General features: G+C 39.2%; 2 protein-coding genes across 3 annotated transcripts in view; one reads left to right on the top strand and one right to left on the bottom strand.

Annotated features, from left to right (window-relative positions):
- The window catches only part of slc5a10 (solute carrier family 5 member 10), a 47,879-nt gene that overhangs the window by 16,317 nt on the left and 14,263 nt on the right, over positions 1 to 17,299 (top strand). Inside the window, exon 9 of the mRNA XM_065254303.1 lies at positions 3,018 to 3,153. Within this exon, the coding sequence (XP_065110375.1) occupies positions 3,018 to 3,153 (136 nt within the window). The remainder of the gene's footprint in view (positions 1 to 3,017; positions 3,154 to 17,299) is intronic.
- On the bottom strand, positions 1,015 to 16,976 carry fam83gb (family with sequence similarity 83 member Gb). 2 transcript variants are annotated; one of them, XM_065254300.2, is made up of 5 exons: positions 15,813 to 16,976; positions 10,978 to 11,145; positions 10,769 to 10,893; positions 5,657 to 6,941; positions 1,015 to 2,806 (listed from the first exon to the last, which is right to left on the bottom strand). In XM_065254300.2, exons 1-5 carry the CDS (start codon positions 16,269 to 16,271, stop codon positions 2,333 to 2,335), a joined length of 2,511 nt encoding a protein of 836 aa, XP_065110372.1. In that variant the 5' UTR covers positions 16,272 to 16,976; the 3' UTR covers positions 1,015 to 2,332. The 2 variants fall into 2 exon arrangements, with proteins under 2 accessions (XP_065110372.1, XP_065110373.1); XM_065254301.1 differs by lacking the exon at positions 1,015 to 2,806 and adding an exon at positions 3,054 to 3,191 and having other exon boundaries at positions 15,813 to 16,975.

The raw sequence follows: 17,299 nt of genomic DNA, 5'->3' as shown, positions 1-17,299 counted from the left end.
TTTTAGGACAAATTTTTTAAATTATGTTACAAAAAGTGTTAAATGATAAGTAAAATTGTTTAAATTAATGTTCCCATTTACTCCAGACTTTGTTTTTCAATGTCTGGTGGGAAAAAAGTAAATTTAAGCAATTTTTACATTTTCATGCTTGACCAAGTTTTCGTGAGAATCACCCAAATACTTTCGCTTCAAATCTGCTTAATCCTGGCCTCAAGCCATTAAGAAATACTGGTTTGTTGGAATAAGCATACAGTCTGATAAGAAATGCTAATTTACAAGAAATGCACACTTAGAGGGTTTTGCATCGGAGCTCTTCAATTTGAACTACCAGATCAGATTTCGTAGTAAACGTTAATCGTTTTTCTGTACATGTAAACAAGTACTTGCAATGTTATGTTTCAAACAGAGATGGTGATAAAGGCAAAATTAAAGGACTGCATGTTTAATTTATTTTTATAAGCCATTTTAGATTTTTTTTTGTTTGTACTAAATTGTCTATTATGCATGAGCCGGTATAAGATTCTGGCGGTATGATAACCTTACCACAGTTTCACAGTGTTGTGGTATTGACATTGCAACACTAAAATGTGTTATTTTCAAATAAATTATAATATGCTTTCAAAAAATATATAATATTTTCTGATGTATATTTAATATGAACATCAAATCAATCACATGACTTAATGATGTAATGAATTTTGTATAAACACAGGTCTTACTTTAGAGACAGTATCACAGAATATTTGAGTGGTTTTGAAACCTTGACTGTTTAAAACCTTGGTATACCTTGAAACCGGTCACTGGCCCATGCCTAATATCGATCCCTCACAGCCTTGTTTTATTTCACATCAAATTAAATACTGCGGCCACCTTATGAGGCCTATATTGAAAAAGCAAATGAAGCCTTGCGTCTATTTAAAAGTTCACCAGATGATTCAAGTATATCCCCTACAAAGACTGTAGGAATAAGTGTGGAGCAAATTAGCATCTAAAAATTTCTGAAAGATTTTAAGATTATGTTAGAAAAAACTTTTAATACAAACTTAAAAGCAAACATGTGAGATGTCTCTTTGAAAACTGTATTTGTGAAAATAAGTTGTAACACTTTCTTTAGTTTACACCCTTAAAACCTTTTTTTCCCAATACCTCCTCGGCAGGTAAAGAAAATAATTGCAAATCTTTAAAAATACTCAGATAAAAAATCTAGCTAGCTGTTCAACTTAATCCACTTTAAATTGACAGGAAGACACTAAGGCTTGCACGACTACTTGTTTTTACTAGTCGCCATACACGTTCAAATTAGGTGATGTAACATTTGCAAACTGTAAAATAAAAAAATGCAGCATTTTGTCAAATCAAATTTTTTTAAGTTAAAGTAACATAAAATATAAGTAAAACAATTTCAAATTGTTTTAATAAGTTGCATTTAAAAATTAGCTATATAGACCAAAAACACTTTGTACCAGGCTGTAAACATTTTTTTCTGCTGTAAAGTTGTGCATTTTAACAAGGGGGTCTATGGGAATTGATTCCCTTTTGGAGCCAGCCTCTAGTGGCCAGTCAATTAATTGCAGTTTAAGTCACTTCCGTATTGATTTCATCAGAGAGATCGAACGATTGCCCCTCAGTACAAACTTAAAAGTGTAGTTTGAATTGACTTGCAAAATCAAATTGTTTTAACTTTGTTGCATTTTTTTTTTAACAGTGCAGTCATTGACGAAACAATGCAGAAAACAGTAATGTCCAACTCACAAGATGGGTTTCACAAAAATGTATGTGAACAGCTTTAAATGAACTCGGACAACATATCAGGCCCGACATTGGCAGCACATTCATTCACTGTGGTTCTTCATAACATATTTTGAGGATTTAAACCACCTCTAGGTTACATTATATTTTTCCGAACATATTTGGCCAATGGCGAAAGTAATCGATCAGTCCGTGCAACCCCTAGCCAACACATGATATTTAGCTCACTCCTTTTCTCTCAATGGAAGATACTGTTAGCAAATAATAGAGGTCAAATGTGAAATTGCCATCACCGTGGTCACAAATCCAGTAATCCACCACCAAATTCCAGTCCACACCTAAACAAGCAGTCCAGACTCTACAGGCACATCAACAAAATCAGGCTGTTTGTAATAGATAATTGTGCATTACTCACTGCCCTACCAAAATTCACCATCGTCCAGCTATTAAATACAGTGTTTTTATCCTATAACACTGTGTTAGTTTAAAAATCCAGTTTGAATCCAGTCTATATTAATGCAGATTGGTGGCTACATTATTGCACATTCATGCCTTTGTACTCAATACAAAGTTGTTATGTCAGTTAATTGTCATTGCGTCCCCGTGACAATGGATCCCCCAAGGGAAAACCAGTCGGGTTGACAGAAACCTTCTTTTGAAGGTTTTTGAAGCTGGCAAGTTTAGAAAAAGAGATTCCTAATGGCGTGTCAACGTGTCCCCGAGGCAAAGAAGAGTTCATTTGAGATGCCCGATGAGCGGGTGGGGATTTAGAGGAGTGTGTGAGCCGATGAGCAGGCGAATGGTTGCTTTGCAGTCCATCTATTCTATAGGCAGTGCTGAGTCTTTGAGGGGACCGGCCAGTACGGTTCAAATTTTGCTGTATTAATCCACTTGAGGGGAGTTCATGGTCATAAACCTTCCCCGACCAGTACCTATGACCCCCCATCACATGCCCGCTGTTTTGATGGGGTGCATTAAACGCTCCTGGTTTAGCATTCACCATTTTGGCTCGGCCATAGGGGTCTCGAACAGGTGACCTGGAGACAGTTCGATTAAGCTGAAAGTACATGTGGAAACAGAAAGCATAACAAATCGTTTTCAGACTTTAACATTTCTAAGACGTTACTTATGAATCAACCAAATAACGTCAATGCAGTCGTGCTGATCCTTCAAGCTATAATTGGACTGTTTTTCTTTTCAGTAGTAATGCTTAAACAGGAAAGGTCCACCATTGATAATAATGTTTGGTGGCTCATGTGACTCGACAGGTAATCGTGCAGAGGTCTCTGTCAGCCAAGAATCTGAGTCACGCCAAAGGAGCGTCCATCTTTGCCAGCTACCTCAAGATGCTTCCCATGATCTTCATCATCCTACCTGGCATGATCAGCAGGGCCCTCTACCCAGGTATTACACACACGCCTCAGCTCCTGTATCCTCTAGTGCTGCAAAAACCCATGCCATTCTATGTCATTTTACTTTTTTTGTACGTTTTAAGATTTTTGATGACAGAAAAACCAGATAATTTCAGATTAAGGTGAATTTTGATACCTGATAGCTGGTTTGCCGCTGGTCCAAGGTGGTCTCTATCAGATCTAATCAGATAGACCAAGATGGTCTACCTGCTTAGAGTGGTCGGTCATAGCCTAAAATCATGCTGGACCAGCTTGGATCAGCAACCATCAGCCACAACCTTAAGCTGATTTTAGCTGGGTTTTCCACCACGTTACAATGCTTGGTTAGTAGGATTTTTTAAAGGAGTAGTTCCCAGAAATATGAAAAATGCCATCACAACGTCCTTTCTTCAGCTGACACAAAAAAATAATTGTATATAAAAATTTTGTCATGTTATCTCCGTGGTTGAGGGTTGACATGGCAAAGCTTCCCAAAGCACATACATGCATCATGAAAATAATCCAAATGACTCCATTAGTTAATAAACATCTTCTGAAGCAAAACAAAATATTTGTAATAAAAAAATGATGAATGTTTTGAGCTTATTTAGTGATTGATACACTGCGCATGTATGGAAAAATACAGATCAAAGCTGTAAGTTCAAATATGGCGGCACATCGATAACCTCAAATCTCATTGGTCATTGCATGTCACATGACAAAACATGCATATGTGACCCTGGACCACAAAACCAGTCATAGTACATTCAAGGTATTTTTTATTGGTATGAGATTTATAGATATATATGATAAAACTTTCCATTGATGTATGGATTGTTATGATAAGGCAATATTTGGTACAACTATTTGAAAATCTTGAATCTAAGTGTGCAAAAAAAATCTAAATATTGAGAAAATCGCCTTTAAAGTTGTCCAAATTAAGTCTTTAGCAACTGCATCAACTCACAAAAATTTTATTTTGATATATAATTACGATAGGAAATTTATATTCATAAAAACTTGATCTTAAAGGTACACTCCACTTTAAAAAAAAAAATGCTCATTTTCCAGCTCCCCTAGAGTTAAAAATTTTATTTTTACTTTTTTGGTATCTATTCAGGTGATCTCCGGGTCTGGCGCTAGCACTTTTAGCATAGCTTAGCATAATTCATTGAATCTGATTGGACCATTAGCATCATGCTCAAAAATGAGAGTTTGGATATTTTTCCTATTTAAAACTTGACTCTTCTGTAGTTACATTGTGTACTAAGACAGATGGAAAATGCAAGTTGTGATTTTCTATGCCAATATGGCTAGGAGCCTAACTCTCATTCTGGCGTAATAATCAAGGACTTTGCTGTAAAAGAGTCAAGTTTTAAATAGAAAAAATATTGAAACTCTTTGGTTATTTTTAGCACAATGCTAATGGTCTAATCAGATTCAATGGATTATGCTAAGCTATGCTAAAAATGGTACAGCCAGACCCGGAGAACAGTTGAATATATTCCAAAACTGTAAAAATCAGATGTTCACATCTAGGGGAGCTGGAAAATGAGCATATTTTCAAAAGAAGTGGAGTGTCCCTTTAACTTAATATCATAATGAATTTTTGTATAAAAAAACTGATAATTTTGACCTTGTACAATGTATTGTTGGTTGTTGCTACAAATTTCAAACAACAAAAAAGTTGGCACAAATATACCCGTACGACTTACGACGGTTTTGTGGTCCAGGGTCACATATGAGAACTAGTCACAAGATGTGAGAACCAATGGGATCAACTTGCCGCTATATGAACTTACCAAAACTGATCTGCATGTTGCCATGAATACACGATGGAGGATGTACCTGTATGCTTTTTGGAGCTTCACCATGTTCACCCCACGTGAGAAGATAATGCTATATCATTTTAATATACAATTATATGTTTGTGTTAATTTGAAGAAAGGAAGTCATATACATCTTCTCATATACACCTGGGACGGTATGAAGGCGAGCAAAGAATTTTTATATTTGGGTGAACTATTCCTTTAGGTTAGTACAGCATTAAACAAGAAACATAATTAAACTAAACAATTAGCAGTAGGCAGAGACCTCCACATTAACAATAGACCATAAGAGGGCTGTGCAATAAATTCCTGAGAACCTAAACTCAAAAATTTCTGTTGCCGTCACATTTGTCTGGCTGCTTCCATGGAAAAATTCCACTACAACGAGCCAGCTGACAAACCCCCAAAACACGCTACCCTATTATTGTTTGCTACGTAGCCTTATTTACATTTTGGCCGGCAACCTCCTGCCACCCCCATACGTTCAGCTCTCACAGCAGGTTCAGGCCTGCTGAATATGTCAACAGTAATAACACACCCTTTTGCGTTCCATAACACACGCCTGACTTCTTTTATCTATATGAAACACGCCCAGGTTTACTGACTGGTACAGTGGAGCCAAATCTGATAAAACACACTTTCACCTATCACAAACACACACACAGACATAATGAATCAAAATCCTACCTTTGCTTTGTCTCCGTTCTGTGCGTTCAGTAGATTTTTCTCAACAGCACCTTGTAGGCCTGGTTCGACATCATCTGATCGCAAGTCCAGCATGGATTGAGAGAACCGGGCCATCATGTTAACTGTGTCATGGGGGTGGTCTCCAATTCGACTGGAGCCCGTCAACGTTCCGTTAGGGAGCTTGTCAATAGGACTTGCACTGTCTGTGTCGGGACACTCAAAGTACTCATCCGATGTTATGGAAGTCTCATCTTTATCCTTAAATGAATTTTCACAAATCGCAACGGTGCTATCAGCATCGTTTTCACGGGCATCCTTGTGCGTAACCTTGTGGTTCTCCTCGCTTTTGACCAAACTGATATCTGTATCTTCAGATCCCTCCGGCGACTTCACTACCACGCGTAAGGTGCGTGGCTTGGGCACAGGGTGTTCTGTAGCCTGCAGGTTTTCTGAAGAGGAATGCATCGGTTTAGGGTTGGGCTGTTGCTCATGTGGAGGAGCGGGGTTGGGGTCATTGTGCTCCGTCTGGGTGCTTGGAAAATGGAATGGAGACGCTGAAGCATCTTGATGATTGCTGACGGAGTTCATCTCCGGTTGAGCATTAATTGCGAGCTGGTTATTTGGCTGGTCATCTTTTGGGGGCTGGTTGCTTGATGGAACTTTCGCATCTACAGTATCTTTTTTCCGCTGTTCTGACCTAAGTTGGGCCTTTTCTGGTAGCGGATCCTCGGGTGGGGCAACGAAAGGGTCTTTGAAGCGGATCGCTTGCGATGTTCCAAACATCTGCGAGCGCATTAAATGCACCGGTGCAGGCTTGCTCGTGTCTCGTATATTAATAAACCCTATTACATCACTGGGTGGGTCCGGCTCAGGCCAGATAGGCAAGTAGGAAATGAGATCTGCCTTTCCCAAACCTACAAGTCCTGGGTGCTTTTGTGGTTCTTCAGCTAACTCGCGTTGAGTCTTAGGAACAGGGCCCGCAGGATTCTGGGAGCTACCGTTCTTGGCACTAGCCTTGCCTGAAGACGTTTTGCTAGATGTGTCAACATTTACCAGTGCATATTTAGGATTAATTAGCTTTCTTGCAACAGTCGCAGATACAGGGGGAGGGGCGGTAACAATGGTGGGCTCGGGCTCCGGAAGATCTATCAGTGGAACCTTGGATAGGTTGACTCCACGGGAGTTCAAGTACAGCTCACGGAATAGCTTGTCAAAGGTTTCAACAGCTTGTCCTGTCAGGACTGTAATGACGTTACGATCCATACGAGAAGCTGTCCATGTAAAACTGAAACAAATAAAACAACAATTCAGAATAAAATCACACAGAAAGTTGCTTTAAAAATAGCTTAAATCCACTGTAAGTTGCTTTGAATAAAAGCATCTGCCAAATGCATAAATGTAAACGTAAATAGTCGTAATAAAACCTAATAAAGGACGGTTGATACCCAGCACTGCACAATTTGAATGTCAATTTAATGCACCTTAACCAGAAGTAGGGGTGTGCCATATCATACAGTCCATGATAATGCCTGTATAATTCGCAATATAAATTATATAGCGACACGATGACTTATGGCGTATTTACGCACAGCAACAACACCTGAGAGCAAGCACAGCATGTCAGCAATGATGCAACACAAGAACAACCAAGCTGTGAAGGTACACGATGAGGAGATACTAGCAGCTGGTGATGTCATATGCCGCCCAAATGTAAACAAATGACTCAACCGAGCATCACTGTGCAAACTATTTTAATTACTGTTAACCTGAAGTGTTAAGGAGTTGTGTTATACAGGGTAGGGCTCTCTCAACGATTAAATATCGTCTCATCACGATTGTTTGTCCTCGTCGCAATGATTTCAGATCACCGCAATGATTGCACATCTCTCTAAAAAACACAAAGGGAGCTGCAGCTCCTGTATAAATGAGACCGTATCAGATGGCGTTCCTTAACTGACAGTGTAACGCGATACATTGCAAAGCAGTGGAAAAAACAGCATTTAAAGAAATGCTGCAAAACTTTGATAAGATAAGGTCAGGTAACACACACATTTCCAAATCAGCAATTCCAAATTTAGGGAAGTGAAGGATGCTATTCTTACAGATCGCTAAGGAATAGATTTTTTTGCAGCCACTACAAACATGTGGTCCAGTACTTCAGGGTTTCCCGCAGCACTTTTCAGTTTGGGCGGCCCACCTAAGCTGGGATACCCTACCACCTTAACTAGGTCGTCCAAAAAAAAAAATTTGCTGCACAAATGGCTGTCAAGTGCATCTCGGAGAATAGCGGGCACGCGCCACATGGCCGAAATGAGAGAAACAAAGACATGGTCCGTCACTGTCTGGAGGATAACTAGCCTGTTGATAAAACATTTAATTAATTAATAATCTAGTATGTGTTCATTTTCTGTCATAGTTTCTTCAAAATTTGGTTTAATTTGGGTGTTTTAAATAAAAATATTTTCATCATGACGTGTACGCCCCTTTGATTGCCACGCCCCTGGTCCGCCCACCGGCACAACCCTACCACCTTAACTAACACATTTTCTGCAGGAAACCCTGTACTTATATGACCTTAGTAGGATTGGCCTTTATATAAGTCAGTTTATTTTGATTGCATTATTTTCAGACACTGTATTATGTTTATTTCTTATTAAGAATTTTCAGCTTTTGAAAGATATATTCATTAAATAATTACTTTTAAATGTGTATTATGTGTATTAAAAATTATTTTATAAACAAACAAAGAATAATAATTAAATGTCAAAGCAATAAAACAGACAATTAATCGTCATAACCGTCAAAGCCTTAACACAGGCAATTAATCGTCATTATCGGCACAATTTATAAGGCAATTAACCATCAGCCAAATTTTATAACCGTGACAGCCCTAATATAGGGAAAACACTTCCTAATCGTACCACTGTGATGAAATTTAGTTGTTCTGACGCATGTTTACTTAAAGCAACACTATGTAGTTTCCGTGTAAAAATGACTTACAGCTCCCCCATGTGGTTGAAAAGCGCAACAGTGCCTGGTATCAGACACTCCTCTGCAGGCATGGGGAGGGGCGGGGCTGTGTGCTCTACCCTCCACCGCCACTTTCAGAGTGTGCTTGTAGCAGCTAGGAGGCTGCTCAGGTTGCAGCAACAGTACAATTTGTCCAGTTAAAAGTTGTTCTATCACTGAAATAATTTTAGAGACATTATTTAAAGGTAAAAAACTACATAGTGTTGCTTTAATATTTAAGCAGACAGATCCATCTTTTCTATTCATTTTCCATTAAATGCCGTGATCTGATGAGTTTAAAGCTCCTTTTACTCTGCTTGTTTCTTCCGTGATAGCATCGTGTCATAGTGATGTAAAATATTCATACCATTTCATCTCTAGTTTTTACTTTGTTTACATTTGACTCATGTCGTGTGATCGCGGCATCACCACGGCACTTTAATGCTGCTTCTGCCACCTTATGACAATGGATTTACACTTTGAATGAGGTAGTCTTTCATCAATGATAGCTCATTGGATGGAAAATGCCCTTCCTTTACCATATTTTTATTGGGTCATAAATATCATTACCGCAAATATTCTTAAAATATCATTATATATTTTTGGGGCTGTATCACCCACCCCTAACCAGGTGGTTTTAAATATATGTTGAAAAATAAAAATGTTAACATGACAGTGAATGATGGGAAAATTTATTTTCTGGGTCAACTATTTATGTGACTCATCAGGTCATTAGTAGTTTACTTTATGACCTCAACTGGGTGTGCCAAAAAAGTAGACATCCGAACTGGTAGTACTGGGGAGGTTCCAGGTAGATGACGTGTGTGTTTATGTGTGCGTGTATTCTTTGAGGAGAATCACGCTACAGGTGTGGACAAAAATATTGGTAAATATGAGAGATGTGAAAATAAATCCACATTGTTTCTGCAATTAAGCTTTAATAAATAGTTTTACTTTTAATGAAGCAAATTTGTTGAATTTGTTTAAAAAAAGAGCAAATTAAATATTTCAAATCAATATTTAATGTTCCTTACTTATGAGTTAAACAGCCATGTGATAAGCAGGATAATGTGCAGGCAGCCAGTTGTTATTGTTAAATAAGCCCCTTCAATGTGATACAAGACCTTCAGCTTCACATCAGGTCCTGATCACACTGTCAGGACTTATTTCTGCGATGATACATTCCAATTCATTATCCCTTTTTGCACACCAAGGGGACTAGAAACATGATGTTGTCCAGTCATCACTTTCAGGAGAATAAATATTAAGCAGGGGTGCCCAGACTCTGTCCTGGAGGGCCGATGTCCTGCAAAGTTTAGTTCCAACTTGCCTAAGCACACCTGCCTCAAAGTATTATACTCTAGTATGCTTAGTAAGACCTTAATTGGCTGTTTCAGGTGTTTTTGATTAGGCTCGGCGCTAAACTCTGTAGGACACTGGCCTCTAGGACCGAGTTTGTGCACCCCTGCCTTAAAAGAATGGTTCACTTAAAAATGAAAATTCTTGATCCAAACCTGTATACAATCTTTGTTCTGCTAAACACAAAGAAAGATATTTGTAAGCAAGCAGAAAACAAAACAGGAACACCATTGACTTTCATAGTAGGGAAAACAAATACTATGGAAGTCAATGGTGCTTATAAACGCTTTTGTTACAAACATTACCCAAAATATCTTTCTTTGTGTTCAGCAGAACAAATAACTTTATATAGGTCTGTAACAACAGATTAACTCTCCCTTCAATCATTTATCACAATGAGTAAAGCCAAAAACTATAGTTCAGCAAAAGATTTTCAAGCTTCACAAAATAGAAAGTAGTTTTAAGGAAATAGTTAAAACCATAAAAATATCATTCTACAAGCAGGGCAAAAATTTAAGATATTTTAATCGACTAATGTTGCAGATCTCCCAAAAAGAGAATGTGTGTCTAAATAGTATTAATGCTCAGCAGAATAATTTAAGTGGCGACAGACTCTTCAAGGATCACATATAAAAGCAGATTTACTTTCCCAACTTTCTTTGCTCATATTTACCAAGGGTTCCAATATTTTTTGTCCACAACTGTAAAGGTACACAAAGCAAAGTATGCTGTACTCAAACAAACCTGTATGATCCAGACACAGCACGGTCTCCATCCACAAACATGAATCTCGAACCCAACGACCCTTGCACCTTTTGAGCCGAGCGGGTGTAAAATTCCGCACCTCCGATGCATCGTACCCGCAGATGCTGAAAACACATGCAAACCACATCCAATCAAATATTCAGAAACGCTACAAAACAGACATGCATGTGCGCATGCGTTTAACTCACGTTGAGATGTCCTCTGTGCATATTTGCTCTCTCGCACATAAATAGGAAGTCCTGTACAGCCGCGTAATCTATGATTATGTAAACAGCCACTTTCTTTTTGAATCCAACCTCTATTAGGTCTTTAAAAATGTCAACATCTGTGAAGACATCCATTACCACAGCTATCATCTGGAAAAAAAAACAGACAAATACATATGACATTAAATACAATTGAATATAAACAACATGCAAGGTACTATGTACAAACAAGGTATTTACCTAAAAATTATCAAATTTAACAGATTAATAAAAAGAAAAATTACAGTATAAACTTAAAAACAAGTTATGGCTTAAGGCTATAAGGATAACTATATTGGCGTCCACACTCTTGTTACTCTCCGAAATTTAAAACGTTATTTTAATAGTTATCGTTCGTCTTCGGCGTGAACGGGCATTAACTGTAAATAACCCATAAATATGCCGTGAAACTTGTAAAACTATTCAATTTAAAAGTAAAACACAATAAAATTGCATGCCGTTTGATAGTAAAAACTATGAAGTTATACAATTCCTGTAGCTATACAGTTGCCGTAGCTCAACTGGTTAAGCATTGTGTAAGCAGCGCAAAAGTTTGTGGGTTCGATTCCTAGGAAACACAAATACTGATAAAAATGTTTACCTTAGGCCTAGTCCACACGTTTGGGTATTTTTATAAACCCTTTATTTTATAAAATTATATTCCAAACCGAGAGTAGCCAAACCAACAGATGGCAATATATCCCTAACCGTAAAGCCATGTTGGCCAATCCAAGCCATTGGAGAGTCTGCCTCTGCACGAACAATGACGTCACAAGCCAAAAACGTTGCAACCCGAGTTTTTAACATCTTCACCCTGGCAGGAGTTTCAATAAATGTTTGGTTTCAGTTAACTGATACCGCATCTGCGTGTGGACAAACAGCCAAACCGCATACAAAAGGGTACGGTTTTGAAGATACCCGTGTACGTGTTGACAGGGTCTTAAATGTACTGTAAAGCCCTGGTTGAACGTACAGCTTTGCAAAGTATAGTTTATTTGACACGTACATGTACACAGACGTTCGACGTATGCGATTTGCGACAAAATGCAATGCATCTTTTGGGCTACATAACTACGTTTACCTGTAGGCACATGCGCGACATACGTGAACAATGTACGCTGAATTTCATAAATCCCATGTTGCACGTACAGTACACGTGCACTTTTCTGATGACAAAAAAAGTTAACAGTAAAATACTATTTTTTTATTTATTTAAAATACATTTAGGGCAGCACGATAAATCACATGCGATAGTCATGTGCATCTTGTCAGTAAAGCTGGTTTCTTGATTAGTAGTAAATTTGGCCATATCGCATACAAATTGAAGGATATACGTCCGGTCGTCCGCGATAATTAATGCGAAATTGTCTCGATTATCAGTGAACTACGCCTTTGTGTAGTAAATGCTGTTCCATCTAAAAGCAGGTGATGTCGATTTACTACTAATCAATGAACTGCAGGGTTCCCACACCTTAGTTAACTTCAAATTCAAGGACCTTTCAAGGACTTTTCAGGTCCAATACCCTCAAATTCAAGGACTAAATGTGGGGACATAATTCAAGTGAGAGCAAGGTTACATCATGTTACCTTTTTAAGATACATTGTTAAAGTTCCCTTTTGAGGGAACTTGCGCTGCGTCACTGCGGTGACACTTTGGGGATGCGTCCAGGGGTAAGTGTGTCTGAACATGTATATCAAATTCAACCAATGGTGAGGCTTAACTAAAAAAACAGGGTGACGCGGGAGCCAGGAAGTATACCGCTATCTGAAATATTGCCAAAGGCGGCATTACAGGGAGGCAGTAAGTATGGCAAGGGAGACACAGCGTCTCGTTCCAAATACATAACCTGGGACGAAATGGCATCTCATTCCCTTCTCAGGGAACAACAGTTAAATGCGTAACCCGTAGGGGTGTGCAAAAAAATCGATTCACATTTGAATCGCGATTCAAGCTTTGCCGATTCTGAATCGATTCATAGAATTCCAAAAATCGATTCATACATTTTTTTGTAATGCCGTTTTACTATTATCCTGAAATGAGTTTATCTCAGTATTCCCATAGATGACGCTGCGTCGTATTCACTCTGACGCCTGCACACTCTTGTCACAGTGTTTCCCACACATTGACTTTACTTGGGTGCTGTGCCTAGTTATATTAACAAGTGATATGATGAGTTTACATGATGAGCTCGGTGTCCGTTCACGTGCTCTCTGTTTCGCAATGAATTGGGATGCGACGCGAACAAGCTTGTGTCACATTGTATCCTTCATGTTTCTGAACTTGAGCAGAGTTTTAACATTAGAGGACTTCACGGAGCACCCGCAGACCGTATGGTTCCGGGTTTGTATTTGAAATGGTCAGTCAGGTCCGGGTCAGTCAAAGTTAAATTACTTCGGGTCCCGAGTCTGATTAGTGAGTAAAACCCGAGTCGATCGGAGAATGACCGTGGGCGCTACCGTGCTATAGCTCGCGTGCAGTTTCAGCGTGCGGTTTCTATGGCGATAAAAACTGGCTCTTTTCTAACATTATTAATAAACCATATCTTTTCCAAAATCTATTGCACTGAACGAGCAAAGCTCAAGCTGACTCAAGATTTACAAAACGCAAAGCTGTAATGTAAAGTCCCCTGTCACTGGGACAGCAAGTAGACTTTTGAATCTGAAATAATGAGTGGATTTAGCTTTTTTTTAATTGGCAAGAGAGAAATAGAAAGAGAGGCACTTTCCTTGCTTCTGCTCTATCTAATAGAAATAAAAACCATTATAACACCAGTCACATTTATAATCTATAGACCTGCACTGTCTATCATTCATATACTATATTATTGTATTTAATAGAATTTGATAAAAGGGGTCATCTAATTGCTTCATATCAGTTTTTATTTTTGCATAAAGACATAAAGTAATATCAAACTACATTTAATTTGTTGTGTTTCTTTTCTTTAAAATTGTATATCTCCTACAATCAGTCACATAGGAAGAAGTAAACTACATTTACATACTGTGAATCGTTTTTTAAAATCAAGAATCGTTTTTTAATCGAAAATCGATTTTGAATCGAATCTTGAGCCTAAAAATCGGAATCGGATCGTGAAATTTTCTGAATCGTGCACCCCTAGTAACCCGGGACGTTTTCATTTGTCAACTATGCAAAAAAGCATTTTGGTATGAATCAACATTCGCATACAAAAGATTTTAGCATTTAAAGCGAACAGTTTAGCATGTGTGCTCAAAAAGTCTAGAATTTTTATGATATTATCCTAGACTACACAGGGAATATGGATTTTTTCCAGAAAACTTCCTGCATAAAATAGATTCAAGACACTTTCAGAGACCTGTATCTATGTATATTTTCAAAAACTTCCCAGGGCCTTGAATTTTTTCCCCCAGATTCACAAACTTTCAAGGATTTCAAGGACGCGTGGGAACCCTGGTTCAACCGACTTTACTGACAAGATGCACATGCCAATCACATGCGATTTATCATGAAGCCCTAATACAATTAACAGTATTTGCTGCTCTATTACTCTTTGTATATGATCCCTTTATTAAATAGAAATCATTATGATGCAGCCAAAAAATAACTTGCACACCCTAACCCTCTTGTACTGCTCCCATTATGACCTACATCACATTACAAGCACTCATTGTGTGAAGTATTTCCGATAAAAAGGATCATCTCTTTTGATTGACTGAGTATGTATGTGGGTTAAAGAGAGGGGGTGGTAGAGCATTTACGATGGTATGTGTCATGGGCCAGAGAGATGAACTTTTGCATGTTCTGACAAGACAAATGAGCCGGTTGAAAACCAACAAGGATTGTGAAATGTGACGGGTACAGATGATGGACAGATGAAGACGGAAAGGTTTTGGAATTTCCACATCTTTCCGTCTATTTTCTTTTGCTCTAAATTTATTTCTGACTGAGATAAGAAACAACTCATGGTTCAAGAGGCGTGTTAAAATACACTAATACGCCTATATCATCTTTGTTTCTTTAGCCAATTGTCAGTGTCTGCTGTGTAAGCAGAGTAGATGTTGAGGCTGATCAATATTTAAGATAAGCACCTGACCAGTTTGGGCGTTTCAGTGCTTGGTTCTTAAACTATTGTATTTGAAGATAAAGTTTTAGAAACACGTCCAAAGCAGTGCATCTCAACCAAGGGGCCTGGCACAAGGGGACCTTAGCAGAATTCCAAGGCACACAGAAGTTTAGATTTTTCATGACCCCGTTATCCATTGGGGAACATTTGTTAAATCGCACAAAGAAGCTTTTATTCTCTACTTCTTTTGGAAGCCTTCCAGGTACAGAGGCTTTATTTAAAGAACCCAGACACCAATATAAAAAACTGGTTGATTTAACCCGTTGTTGGGTACATTTTGGACAGAACTAACCAAAATAAACTTAAGCTGGGTTATTGTTACCCACCATTTGTGCTGATTTTGTTAACAGTGTAAAGGGGAGGAGTGACCTCCCTGTTAAACAAAAACAGAAACCATTGCGTTATAATGTGAATGGTATTGGTTTTAATGTAAACTATAACGGTCTCTGTGGGTCTCTACTGTAACTGGTAATGTGTTGGGCTCTGTGTGATGTTATCTGTCAGATGGGAACCATAGAACACCATTAAATCCTACTGGTGTTGTATAAGACACGTAATACACTAAATTTGGGATATTTTGTAATGGTTTTAAAGTTAAACATTTGATGTTATTTGTAAAGTGGGCATCTATTTGCATTCCATGTCTCTCTTCTAGTTTTCTGAAAGCAGACTGACCTTCTGTGCTTGCGCGATGGCCTTTCTCACCACCTCTTTTATATGAGTCTGTCCGTCCGTCGGCGGCTGCGTGTACACGTTGACGCGCGTGACTCCACGATACGAATTGCAGTCGGGCCATCCGAGGTCCAAATTCGGTATGGCGATGTCCGAGCGGTCCGGCCAGTACTGCAAAGACACAGCACTGTCATCTCCCTCCGTCAAGCCATCCGTTTTTTGATGCTCGGAACCGGGTTCGTAATCCTCAATACTCCGTCGGAGCTGTTCGAGTTCAGGGTCCGAGAGGAACGGACGCAGCTCGTGCTCTTTCACATAGCTGTCAAACGCGTCGCGTCCTTTGGTGATGAGCGCCTCGAGCGCGAGCCGCTGATCCTCGCTGTAAAAAAACTCCGGTTTGGATTCGTTAAGACGCCAATTCACGTGATTGTCATCAAGACACTGGACTTGAGAAAGAGCCATTGTGTAACGTTACTTTATAATCCAATAAAACCGATAAAACGCCCAGTCCTGTGTCGTGTTGTTAGTTTAGACAATCATTTTACCCAAATAAAGGTAGAAGAAAAGTTTATTTCCACAGTTAAAGGGTGCTAGAATAACTCCTCGTGCGGTTGTGGTAAATCGTTTCCATGGTAAAAGTGAGACGATTGATCTGTTTTGTTTGGATTCACCGATAACGTAGGCATGAAAAAGCTTGGTTAACTTACATGCATAAATAAAGGCGATATTGTTACCCAAAGATGTGAACAATTCATCCGAAGTTATTTGATCATTTCCCCCCGGCGTCCTGGTTCAGTACTAAAGCCGCGCGGGAGACGCGTATCAATTCACCGACAGGTAAACGAGAACAAAGCATCTCCTACGATCCGACACACCTTAGTCACCTGACCGGGAGGAGCACCAACACACCTCACTGGATCCAAAATACGAGAGCTTCAGCTCAACAGGTCCACGCTGTCTGATTTCGCAAAAGTTGACGGATAATCTTCAGACCGACGCGGCGCTGACCAAACTTTCACAGTTTCTTCCATTTGTCCGTCTTGTGTTTGAAATAAACCGAGCTTTAAGTCCCCGTGGAGCTTTTGTGTTACTTTGACCCACTTCGGTGAAGCTCCAGACAGAGCTGTTTAGAAAGAGGAAGCGGTCAGACGACGGGTTGCGTGACGCGGCACGCCAGACTGCTGTTGACTCAACGGGTGTGTTGGACTTCATCCGGTGCTGCGCAGTTTGATCGGCGTATGACGTCAAAGTAACGCGAGAGCGATATGTAATGTATGCTCTCGCAGAACTTGACGTCATACGCCGATCGGTTTGAGCAGTTTCACATGAAGTTAAACGGTTACGTATGCTCCGGATGGTTTGGGGCGTGGTGTCCGGGAAAAAAGTGTTGGGAAAGTGAAAGGCAGACAGCTTCCTATTTCCCTCCTGGTTTTATGACTGGAAAATAATGTTTGCAGTGTGTTATCTACTGTTGCAGGAGAATTTAAAAA

The sequence above is a fragment of the Paramisgurnus dabryanus genome, chromosome 4 (assembly GCF_030506205.2).
Source record: "Paramisgurnus dabryanus chromosome 4, PD_genome_1.1, whole genome shotgun sequence".
NCBI lineage: Eukaryota > Metazoa > Chordata > Actinopteri > Cypriniformes > Cobitidae > Paramisgurnus > Paramisgurnus dabryanus.
The sequence above is the reverse complement of the archived record's forward strand: the minus strand, read 5'-3'. Positions and strand labels throughout refer to the sequence as shown.

Bases quoted from the DNA above. Each gene is read 5' to 3' on its own strand.
- fam83gb (XM_065254300.2), bottom strand. From the start codon at position 16,271: ATGGCTCTTTCTCAAGTCCAGTGTCTTGATGACAATCACGTGAATTGG. The intron at 11,146-15,812 runs GTCAGTCTGCTT...TTTTTTTTCCAG, and splicing joins CCATCGCGCAAGCACAGAAG to ATGATAGCTGTGGTAATGGA. The intron at 6,942-10,768 runs GTTTGTTTGAGT...TATTTGTTTCAG, and splicing joins GCTGTGTCTGGATCATACAG to TTTTACATGGACAGCTTCTC.